The 12,506-nt window shown below is 45.9% G+C and overlaps 1 protein-coding gene across 1 annotated transcript in view; it reads left to right on the top strand.

Moving 5' to 3' along the window:
- DPH1 (diphthamide biosynthesis 1) overlaps window positions 1-12,506 on the top strand; it is a 1,923,189-nt gene that overhangs the window by 193,760 nt on the left and 1,716,923 nt on the right. The window contains exon 3 of the mRNA XM_078680142.1: window positions 9,278-9,341. Coding sequence (XP_078536268.1) covers window positions 9,278-9,341 — 64 coding nt within the window. The remainder of the gene's footprint in view (window positions 1-9,277; window positions 9,342-12,506) is intronic.

Raw genomic sequence — 12,506 nt, 5'->3', positions numbered from 1 at the left:
ATGCTTCCCCTTATGTATATGTATATAGTTTCCTCTTTATATATATATATATTCTTTCATTTTTATTATTTGACTCATGTCAATACCCTGACCATTCCCCTTTCTCACAAATTACAGTAGCGATAAACTCGATCTCTGTACTGACAGTAGTCTTTTTCCTACAATCTCCCAAAATAAGGATCTGTTTGACCACTTTTTCAAGCATTTCCAGCAGTTTAAAATCCTGTAGCAATCACCCAAAGTTATCGCTGAAAACATCCTCCGTATACCAAGACACATGCGTCTTTCCTTTGCGCATGCGCATCAGGCGAGCAGCGATGATACACTACCGCGCATGCGCGGCCGGCCTCAACCACTCAGGCGCGCATGCGTGGTCGTGCGGGAACACATCCCGGATGCGCGCAGAAGCGACAAAGAGCCCACAAGCATTATACTTTTATGGGCTGGTTCCGCCTTCAATTAGCGGCCAATTGATTCTTTCTAGACTATAAATAACCCTCCCTGTAACTCATAATTCACTCGTCGGAGCCGCGTGAAGAGGGAGGAAGTCAGGAAGCCCTGAAAGTAACCGTGAGTGTGAATGAATGTGTGGATGTGGTGTGTAATACTTTCAACAAAAACGAGGGTTTACATCATATTGATCCATTTCCTTGAATACCTCATAGGTTGCCTTACCTGGCAGAACGGACCCCCCCTACACGCTGTGGCTCATGAGGCCATGTAAACCTCTGTCCATAAGTAAGCAATACATCTGTATGAGGACCTTCTTCCCTCAGTGGTCCCACCAGATATTATGCCTGATTGTGTGTCTTGTTTATTGTGTTATTCGTTTTTTCGTTTTTTCCTTTTTTCAGGGTTCCTGGACCTTCACTTTTGTTCCTTGTTACCCCCTGTGTATTTCACACAGCAAAAAGTTTAAAAAAACATGTAATTTCTTGTTTTTGATTTGACTTTTCTGTTTTCAGGTGTCTTGAATCGCCAATTGGGCGCAACGGACCTTATTTTAAACATAGATAGGTACATTTTCACCATATCTTTTTTTGTAGAGCACACTTTTATATCTACACACATGTGAGTAAGGTGGGGATAAGTAGTGCATATCCTCGTCCTGAAGAAGGAGTTCTTCAAACTCCGAAACATGTCGACGCACTGACATGGTTGGGTTACCCTAATCAGTAGACCACAACCATCACAGCACTCTTTTAATAATACCAGCCGGAGACTTAATAAATTTTTCTGTACTCACGTGCCAGGTATTTTTTAATTTTTTCACCTTCACCTCACCACTCACATTGTTTACCCACACACACCAAACACATAGTTCACCTAAAAGTGCTCCTGCGTAGCCGTGAAGTCGTAGCACGCCGCATTCCGTAGAGGTTTTGCGAAGACCCCGATGATGAAGCATGACACCAAGGGGCCTGTTGGTGTGTGAGGGGTATTTTAACAACCCAGGTTGCTCCCCACCATTGTGGTAGCAACCACCTTCCACCTTGTGGATTCCTTTTGTTTATGATGTTCATTTTTGTGGACGCCATGAGGGTCAGCCTCGGGGTGTCTCTCCGATATGAGCTTTTCCAAATGGTCGTGGTCAGTGGGAGACGAATTCTCACTCTTGGTCTTTTTGGGTCGAGGCAGATTTCTATATTTCCTTTCAGCGCACACTGTTCTTGTTCAAGGCTCCAGTCGCTTTAGGGTGTATTCCGGTGCTGACCCCAGGTTCCCTCTCTTCAAACTGCCATGGGGTTGTCTGCGAAAGTGCGCCCCTGTATCTGTTCTCCCGGAGGGGCACCAATCTCTTTTCCTCTACTGTGAGCAGTCCCTTCGGGTGTACTACTAGCAGCTTTGGTATATTGATGTGGGGGATGTATTGTCGTGGGTGTAGCAGGACCCAGACAGCAGTTCGACTTGGCCTCAGTATCAGTACACACTGAAGTGACAACACTTTCTCGGTTATTATCTCTAGGCCAACACCCTGAGCAGTCTTAAGCCATTTTATTTATACCCTGGGCGAGCCCGCCCTCGGATTGCATGGGTGCGTGTTCAGCGTGAGTGAACAGGCCGGGTGGCTCAGTCACTACATCCCTCCAATCTTTCAGATACATGAACCCTTACGAGTAAGTCTTTAGTCTTTCTTGGTGCACCATGCAAAGTCTCTTAGTCTCTGACTAGGGGTTGGGTTCAGCCGGAGATCATACTTCTGGCTCCGGTGGTTCTCAGTGACTTCCAACCCTTCTTCCTCCTTTCCTTTCTCCTGGAACTCAGCTCTTTGGCACTGTGGTTTTTCTGCCGCTTCCGTTTCTCCTTCGGATGGGTGTTGTGTTCGCTCTGCGTTGCCAGGTAAGTCGCTCGCGGGGACTGCCCCCTCCCCGTCTTCTGAAACCCTTCTGACCTAATCGGTAGATGGCACACACTCTATGACATTCTTGAACCAGGAGGTGTTCTTCGTGACCACCCGGGTTCCCCTCATGACCGATATCATTGTGCCGTGGACATAGACAACCTCCCACAACTCCGGCTCATATGGGGTGCGATACTTCCAGTTTGGGTGACGATCCTTTACCACGACATGGTCTCTAACGTGGATGCTCATGGATTGAGCTCTTCTAGCCTGGCTCGCCTTGTCATTGGACGCTTTCCTTCGTCCCTGGACTGCACCCTGATCTAGCGTGGGTGGATTCCAGCAGCCGTCCGCCGGGACGCAGTCTCTTGGTGCTCTCCTGAATAGAAGGTGGGCTGGGGCACACTGAGTGGTGCAGTGTGGGGTGTGGCGATAGGCAACCAGGAACTGGGAGAGGCACTGTTTGGCATTCTCTCCCTTCTCGAACCCTATCCTGCGAGCTCGGTTCATGGTGCGCATGAACCCTCCACCTCTCCATTTGCCTGGGGCCATTGTGGCGTGATCTTCCTGTGTCGGATGCCCCTGAAGGCCTGGTAGTCTTGGAAGTCTCTGCCTTGGAACGGCGGGCCATTGTCCGATTTAATCTCCTCAGGTAGTTCTATCATGGCAAAGAAGCGCTCTGACGCTGTCTTGACGTGGTGAAACGCTGTTGACGATACCACCTCCACCACTGGGAATTTCGAGTGGGATTCGACAAGCACCATCGTGTTCCACCCGTCTGGGAAGGACCCAAAGTCGATGCTTACTTTGGACCACGGTTCCAGGCACGGGTCGTCTGTGATCACCGGATGTGGAGCGGGGTCACTACCCGTGATGTTGCAGGAGTGACAGGTTTGTAATACTTCTTCGACAGCTGCGTCCATTCCCGGGAACCAGACTTTGCTTCTCAGTCTGGCTCTGGTTTTCGAGATGCCTTGATGGCATTGGTGCACCAGACGGACTACCTCCTTTTTCAGGCTCCTTGGAATGACAGGTTTTGTCCCTCGCATGAAGGCCCATGCTAAGTTTGTTTTGCACCCTCCACGCTTGTTGTCAGAAAAGATGTTCTTCTTCAGTGAGGGAGATGACTCCATCCAGAAAGTGACGCCGTTTTCGGTTGGTTAGAGTGGTCTTGACTTGATGAGGCATTCGTCTACCTCTGTCGCTTTTCCGATGTCTTCGAGTGAGAGGGCGACAGGACATGCATTGAGATAGACCATCCGAACGAACTCTTCGGTGCATTCTTCATCTGTGGGTGCAGGCGGTGATGGCGCCATGCTGGGTGACGTGACAAGAAGTCGGCAGGGTTGTCGGCCCCGGGCCGGAAAACCACCACAAAGCGGTACACTTGCTTTTGTTTTCTCTTCTTGAGCCAATAACATGCCCTGTAAGTAAAGTTAGAGTGCCTGAGCTCTGCATTGCAGTCACTGTCTGCAGTCTGCCCAAAAGTTGAGTTCAGTGTCAGTGAGGCTAGGTTAGGGTCCGTGCTGGAAACTCACATCCTAGAGCCCTTCCATTTCTGGTGTTTTGCAGACGTTTTAAGATCTTTTTAAAGTTTCCCGTTGCTCAAATGGGTGTAACTTCTGATATTTATGTTTCCCTCGTCTTCATTGCTTCATTTTGATTGCAAGAAAGCCTCACTCATACTCGTTGAATGTCACTCATAATTAAACTGAAACTATGAAAATGTCACACATAAGCAATCTGAAACCTTGGCAGCTTCGAGGTGGCACTATTTGACTATGTCGCTCTACTTTGGCAAATGTATCATTTTGGAGGGGTTATCTGGCTCAGTGTGTAGATCTTAGGGTAGACACGTCTTGGATGGTTTCTTCCATGGCCACACCCTCGTTTGTCACTTGTCATGTTACATTAGTTATTCTGTTCATCTCGCTCTCATGTTGTAGCTTTTTGGGTCTGGCTGGCTTTCTCCCTTTCACACACACATATACGCCCCTTTCTTCTTTTATTCATTTCCAATTCCTACTCGAGCCCGGTCATGTGGAACGCACCCTTCACCAGACCGTCTTTTTTTCTGTCATGCTTCGCTCCCCTCTTCCGCCGACCATCTCTCTCCTGCCTAGGTCGCATCTCTCTCTCACCTGCTGCTGTCTTTCCTCCACAGACATGCTCTCTCTTCCGTAGTCCGTCTTTCTGCCTGTCTATGCTTCCTCCTCCCCAGACCGTCTCTCCCACATGAGCACTCATTGGCGTAGCCGGTATCTCACGGGCACTAGTGCAAAAAGGGAAATGTTTGAATTGTAAATACATTAATGACCAGCGTTAAAATGGCCCCTCGGGCCTCTGGACCCTGGTGCCACTGTACCTGCTGCACCAATGGCGGCTAGGCCCCTGAGAGCACGCCTTGTTCCACACCCTGCCTGCCTTTATATCTGTCACACGTGCTGCACTGCTCTTCCCCTGACTGTTCCTACTCTCATCTCTCTCTCTTGCTGAACTCCCCCTTCCCCAGGCTGCCTCTCTCACCCGACTGAAGACCGTCTCTCCCTTTCTGTGCTTCATCTTCCCCTGTCTGACTCTGTCACACTGCATCCCTCTTCCTGCCTGGACCTCTCCGTATTGTAAACAGGACAGGCGTGCTTTCACTGGATGATCACATTTCTCCACAGCACACAGGGGAGCGCTCTGTTCCTTTTAGTGTTCCTTGCTGCGGGGAGTTAGTGCCACTTGCTTTGATGTAAACCTTGAATGTTGAGAATTATTCGGAGGACTGAGCAGTAGAAAAATGACCCCAGTCCTTCTCTGTACCACAAATCTGGTGGGAGTCTCTGCGTATGGAGCTCATTTTACAGTTCAGTGCATTGGGGCGCAACCGGCATTTGCGCTACTTCTTGTGCGCCTGGGGCCCTTTGGTATTACAGAAGAAACCACGCATGCATCGGGGTGCGATCGCAAAGGGTTTCTTCACCTGTATGTGGGAGTGGTCCCAAGCAAATGAGGAAACACTTTGACCCTGCGCCTGAGCCAATTCAGCTGCAAGCGTAGAGGCAAAGGCACTAATACGAGGCACCAGGGCTTTAAGTGGGCCGGGTCTCACCGGGTCTGAGCACTGGAAGTTTTTTTAAGGAGGCCTCTATCGGGCTCTGGTTTGTGCCCTGGCAAGGAGGTCCGTTTATTTCGAGCGTTATAGGGGAAGGGAAATCCTTTAAAGTGTCATTTTCTCTCTGGATGTCTCTTCTCTTTTCGGAACTAAGGACCAGCAACATTGTCGTGGTGTCACCAGGGCTTTATGGGGAAGCTTTTTTTCATTATTATATACAAGCCACAGTTGCTGCTTATTTATCTTATGCAACTAACAACCATTGACAAAGCCAATAGTCCTGACTTGTTGTAAGTATGATGTTACTTGTTGTATCATATATCTGTCTGCAATGACGGAAACAATAAAATACCAGTTGGGCAGCACATTACTATGCTAAGCACAAACTTTTAGCTTACGTGTTTTTAACCCCTTCGACGCTCATGACGAGCTCAGCTCGTCATGAGGTGTACCTCTGGTACACTCATGACAAGGTGAGCTCGTCATGTAAAGTGGGTTTTTGAATTTTCCAGCGCACAGCGGGAAAATGCACCGCATGGATGCGGTTAAGCCACACCCTTAATTACATTGGCCACGCCCCCCTGAGAGACCCCCAGTTTTTTCATCCCACTTAAAGCCCTGGGAGGCACACTGATTGTGCTCATTATAGAGGTGCTGCACAGTCACTGCACCCCTCTCCCTGTATCCCCCTGTCCCTTGGGAGGGTGATACAGAAGTTCCACAGTCCCGGTCCCCAGCTTGTGGTTTCACCGCACTCCATGCTCCCGCCTGCAGGGGGATCTCTACCCCTCTTTGAAATGCAGGACAGATTGCCACCTGCAACAAAAGGCAGACAGGATTACCCCCAAAGCCAGTCCGGCTTTCACTAATGCAGGGCCCCCAGTGCAGGTGTGCGTTCCTTCCTGCACGCTAAAAGCACATTCAGTATGATGGGGTGAACCGGCCCAGCCTGTAGTCTGCACCTAGGCTTAAGTGGATCATGATCCCGCTGGGGCTTTGCCTCTAGTGAATCGTGCCCCGCCCCGCACTCCATGGTGTAATTTATAGCATATTGCAGTGTGTGTATCTGTATGAATACCATTTATGCAATGTCAGTGAGAATGTTATGTTGTAATAAATGCACATTTAGGCCTTTATTACCACAGTGGAAATGTCGAATTTGAGTTGACCACAGTGCAGCAAAATTGACAAGAGACAAACGTTTGCTGCCTCGTGATTGCACCTGCCTATTACTTCACACAATGAAACAATTGTGATTATCACAGCTCCTCTTTTTAGTGTGATTTTATCTAGCTGCACACATTTACCCCTTTGAATCCCCTGGGTCTGGCTAAATGCATTTGGTTAAACAAATACACATGAAAAAAAATCATGGCATAACCCATAATCGCAGATGGCCAGGGTATAATATGCTATATATTAAAATTTTTGAGGGGGTAGGGGGTATCATGGTTAGTTGTGGCCACTCTCCACACTCAAAAGTGGTAACAAACGGCATATGATCCTTTTCAGAGATGCATACATCATATAGTTATGGTTCAGCTACACTTTCCACTGAAAACGCATTTTATTAAATGTCATATAACTTTTGACCTTATTGTATCAGTACTAAATGTAGCTCTTGTCTAACCCTCTTCGCTGCGCGTGCCGGCCAACGGCTGTTGCGAGCACTGCCTCGGTAGTGCTGCGCACGTCCGCTGCCCGACGCGGCCCCGCCCATTCATTTAAACCGCCGCACTGCGGCGAAATTCGCACCGCGGTTAAGCGGCTAATAGAAAAGAGGCCTATTGACCACTTACTAGCAACTAGTATAGTCAGCATATCTACACACCTGAGTAGACATGAAGGAATATTGTATCTCACAACGAGAACCTTCCTCCACATTCAGTCTAGCTTGAACTCCACTTTGCTGTAAAAGAATAGAGATCTTCTCTCTTGACTGTGGACTGCGGCTAAGCTCCTCTTGTTCTGGATCTTAGCTGCTGCTCGGTGGCTGTCTTACCTTAACAAAAGTTTATTTTTAGATCTATTTATTGGTTTTAAACAGATCATACATAGTAGACGTCCAAACAGTACAGCTGCAAAATCGGAACTTACAGTCTCAAAGAAACCCAACAACCCTTAACAAGAGTTAGTGGCATATTCTATTACGACACAACATGCGGACTAAACTTAACTAATGCACTCTGAGAATCCCACCATAGATCCTTGCAGTGGACCCATAGACACATCTTGGCCTATTACCATGACAAAGGCAATCGCCACTCCCAGATTATACGGGAGCAGAGCCCAGCCTAATACAGCCTCACCCACTTAGGTGGTCCTACAAAGGTGATCTGTTAAGCATTTCACACTTGCTCTCTGACCTGGCCGCGAAAGGATGCTTTTGCCTCTGCACCATCATCAAACAGGTCTTGCAGGCAGAAGAGATTGCACAGCACCAGGGTGACCTCTAAGAATCTGTCCTCTCTAGGCTTGAGTCAGTCTGTGGCTAGTTTAAGTCCTTGGGTCCCTAAGCTTCCTGCCCCTCTACTCTTTTCTGGGGACCTCTAGCAGGACAACATTCCCTCAACTGGGGCTAGAGTCCTGCAGAGCAAGATAAGCCTACTTGGCAGCTCCTCGCATATATAACAACAAGAACATTCTCACCTCAAACATAAACTGTGACTCTTCTGCAGACTGTCAGTTAATCAGTGGTCCACTTCCGCCATCAGTCACCTTATGAACAAACCCTCTCTCCCTTCATGCACTTGACTGTGACCACCCCTATTTACTGACCTATACCCTGCAGGTCTGCATATCTTACCATGCCTGCAAGTCTGGTATTCTCATTAGTAGGGAATAGGGTGACAATATAGAGAAGTCAAGAAAGCATTATGCGACCCTTACTTAATTGCAAAACGCAATTTAGAAAGAGAGGTATCCTTGATTTCTGACTGCCGTTGAGGTCACAAACCACTGATCTTTGAACCAGGTGATGTGCATACCTGGTTTTCAAATGGCATTAGTAGAACAGTCCACTGGTCCCCACACTTGATGCAGCATACCTTTGGGTACACTCTACTCTTACAGGGTCTAGTGTATAAGGTGGAAAAATATTCATGTAGTTTGTAGCTGGAAAAACAAAGAATGTTTCTCTGTGCTGTAAAAAGTACCTACATATATATAGATATATAGTAAATGCCCTGCTTGTAAACCGGTTTATTATGAAGGGGCTCTATGAAGGATCTAAGTTTGGTTTATCCTTAGGCCAGTTGTGGCCTTCTTGTTCCCTCCTGCAGCAACCTCTGGAATGGAAGCTGTCTTGCTAACAGCATGTAATGGTTCTGTGGGAAACGCAAATTTCTCAATCTCTGTCCTTTTGCTATTTTTAGCTTGCAGCAAATTTCCCTCTTATAGTTCTTATTCTCACGCCTGATCCCTTTTATAGTCTCTCTCTCTCTCATAGTTCTTATTCTCACGCCTGATCCCTTTCATAGTATCTCACTCACTCACTCACTCACTCACTCACTCACTCACTCACTCACTCACTCACTCTCTCTCTCTCACTCTCTCACTCTCCTGTCCTCCTTCACCTTACTGGTCCCTTTCTGGGCCACTGCACATGTCTCCCTCATATTGTTTCCTCTGTCCTCTCCTCCTGATCCCTGTTACGGCCTGCTACACATTTCTATTATTGTATCCTCTGACCGTTCGCCCTGATAACTCTGCAGGGCTGGTACTCACATCTATCTAGTACTCTCGCTGCTTCACTATCCTGAGTTCTCTGTGGTCCTCTTGTACCCTTATCTAGTTCGCTTACCTCCCTGAGCTGACATCTTCTCTTTTACTTTCAGTGGCGCTTCAGATGCCCGAAGGATTGTTGATCTTTGCCTGCACAATTGCGGACATTATTGAAAGGTAGGACTTCCAAAGTTTTATCTAAAACAAACAAAAAAAATCCTAAGAATTTGTAGGGAGGTATTGATTGATAGACTCTTCACACCTGCTTTAATACTATCTGATATTCACTCGTACAACCTTTATTTCTTTCAGAATTACCCTTACGTTCGCTATATTTGGTTTCCATGGTTGTACACAGCCTTCTGAATTGTATTGGTGTTGTCTCTGCCACTTAGAGGGGTAGGGGGGGGGATGTTTCACACGTTAATTTCCCTTTTTTTAAGAACTTCTTTTTAATATTACTGCTGACCATTGGTTCTTGGTATTCTCCTATTTTAAAAGATAAGCATCTTGTTGACGCGTGTAAAAATGTCATGAATGGGAAACTTGAATAATAAAGTGACTTGCCACTTATGGTTTTTTGGGATGTTTTTCCCCAGAAAAGAAAACTAACTTTTTAGATCACTTTACATATGATCATTAGAAATAAAGGCTCCTTAAAGTAACAGTGTGGTTAGAAATGTTTACGCACGTTGTTCTTTTGCAACCATTATGTTTACAGATAACATCGCACATTCACGTCAAGAGCTGTACTCTGATTGTATGTTGTGTTAAGAGTACCTTTTTGATGCATTTCCGCAGTCTTTCTGGTGCCTGAGCAAACCATCGCGTTTCTGGGATTTTTGAGGACCGTAGTAAGGTGATCTTTGGACATTAGGCTTGGGTGTGTTTGATATTGTTTAGCCACTAATCCTATTGGATGGCACATGACTAGGGTAGAAGAAACTAATCGTATGTTCAAATAGGGCTCCTGTTAAATAGTTGCCGCCCAGGTCCTGTCCTGATTTATGTAGTGAGTGGATTTGTGGACAGGAGGACTTTTTTCTTTGTTACGTTCTGCTGTGGTGTACGGTTGTCAGGTTGCTTTGTTTAGGTTTGATCATATAGGAGGTATTGTTGGATGATGATTTGGATGCAATGTTGTATACATGTAGGTTTGGTATATTAAAATTAACTTGTTCAGAATTGTATGTATGTTGAGGATATGGTTGTGTTGGTCAGCTGGCAAAGCCAATTACATGGTTTGGAGTTGGACTAGTAAATGTCCCATGGAGCAACGGCAGACCTCTAGTTCCGCATCGCTCGCCAGTTCCAATTAGTAAGTTTGCTGCGCAGCCAACTCCAACGCCAGCCGTTGCATGACGTTACTGTGCTCCAGATCAAAGAATTCTTTTTTTATTAAATGGGGGTGCGCAGATCATAAAGTCGAAAAGTCAATTAGGGATTTGTAAAATCAATTTCTTTATTCCAGTTTTGTAAAATTCAGCAAACTAAGAAACTTCAGCCAACACGTTTCATTCCCATACTGGGGAACCTCATCAGGGCAATGAAAATTGACAACTGGATTGTACCCTCTCGCAATGGCCAGTGTTGGCGTTCAGTAGTATCAAAAAATGTGGATTCTCCCAAAATCAATGTACTTCCATATGTATGCCTCATAAGCCGTTGGTTCCTAGTAAAGGTTGTTATTTATAGTGGTCCTGTGTATTGCACTGGAGCCAAACCGAAAAGTAGCAGGTGATAAGTCGTGCCCAGAGAAATCTGGACGCCGTATGTGTGGTTCTCCTAAAGGACACATACGGCGTCCAGATTTCGCTGGGCAGGACTTATCACACCTGCTACTTTTCGGTTTGGCTCCAGTGCAATACACAGGACCACTACAAATAATAACCTTTACTAGGAACTAACGGCTTATGAGGCATACATCTAGACGGTCATTGATTTTGGCAGAATCCACCATTCTTGATACTACTGAACGTCAACACAGGCCATTGCGAGAGGGTACATTCCAATTGTCAATTTTCATTGCCCTGATTAGGTTCCCCAGTATAGGAATGAAACGCGTTGGCTGGAGTTTCTTAGTTTGCTGAATTTTACAAAATTGGAATAAAGAAATTGATTTTACACATCACTAATTGACTTTTCGACTTTATGATCTTTGCAGCCCCATTTAATAAAAAAAATAGTAGATGACCCAGTTAGTATTTCTAATGCGTTCCTTTGAGTATTGATATATCCATAAATGTGTGTGCCGTTTAGGTGCCAGTGCTCAGCTAACTAAATGGCTTGGGTGATGTATTGTGCTCACTTCGGTGCTGGAGGCTCATATCTAATGAATGCTGTTGGGATAGTGCAAAATAGGAAAAGATGTGGTTTCAGCAGTCGGGTTTGCCAGATGATGTTTGGAATGTTTTGGTGAAGTGGTAATGCTTAGTTGTCTAAATTACTTTTGTGCCCCATGCCTGAGGCTACCAGGGTTGTCTAAAGTGTGTCCTCGTTGTAGGACGGAGAATGAATACATTAAGAGATCCAGAATTTTAAAAACCATTCTGTAATTTCGAAGTAATATTATTCTCCTGGACCCACCTGTGCTTATTACCAAGAACCATTTTGTCAAGGAGATTCAACGTGGAGTCCGAGTGGGCTTGGATAATATGCCTTAAGGTTTACCCTTTCATCTTTTTTTGAAAATAAGAACCAGGGCAGCAGTCCTTCGCTACTCAAAAACTGAGGCCACAGGATCAGATCTGTAAACTTCTACTGATGTGGGACAATGACCAGATGTTATACAGGATGTTTTTAGTTAAGGGTCCTTTGGATTTTCTACTGTGACAGCTTTTCCATTCACGTAGCAGATGGAGACTTAGTTGGCTCTGGTAAAACCCCAACAACAGGTTCTAACCTGGCATTACAGCTGGAAGCCTGATGCAGGACAGCAACTTGTTCAACCCAGGAGGATAACGGGAATTGGACAGAACAGTTTCGCGACGTGTACCTATCCAATCCACTGTCAAAACCTTTTGACATGTTTCCTCTTAATTGCTTGCTATAGAGATTGCAACAAGTGCACTAGAAATCTTATTACATACGGACCATGAGCTTCTTGTATAATCTTTGTTACCCTGATTATGTCACCGTTTTCTCCCAAACGAGTCCTTAATATAAACCAGCAATTTTATTTATTTCTTTATTTATTAAGTTTGTAGAGCGAGACAGCTACCCAAAAAGGGTTTCCCGGCGCTATTAATAACATAAGCAGTATGACGCAGAAAGCCGGAAGGTTACCGATTGAAAAGCCAGGTTTTAATGGATTTTCGGAAACGACCGTAACAGTTTTCTGAA

This window comes from Lissotriton helveticus, chromosome 3_1 (genome assembly GCF_964261635.1).
Source record: "Lissotriton helveticus chromosome 3_1, aLisHel1.1, whole genome shotgun sequence".
NCBI lineage: Eukaryota > Metazoa > Chordata > Amphibia > Caudata > Salamandridae > Lissotriton > Lissotriton helveticus.
Note: the sequence above shows the minus strand (reverse complement) of the source record. Positions and strands in the feature narration are given on the sequence as shown.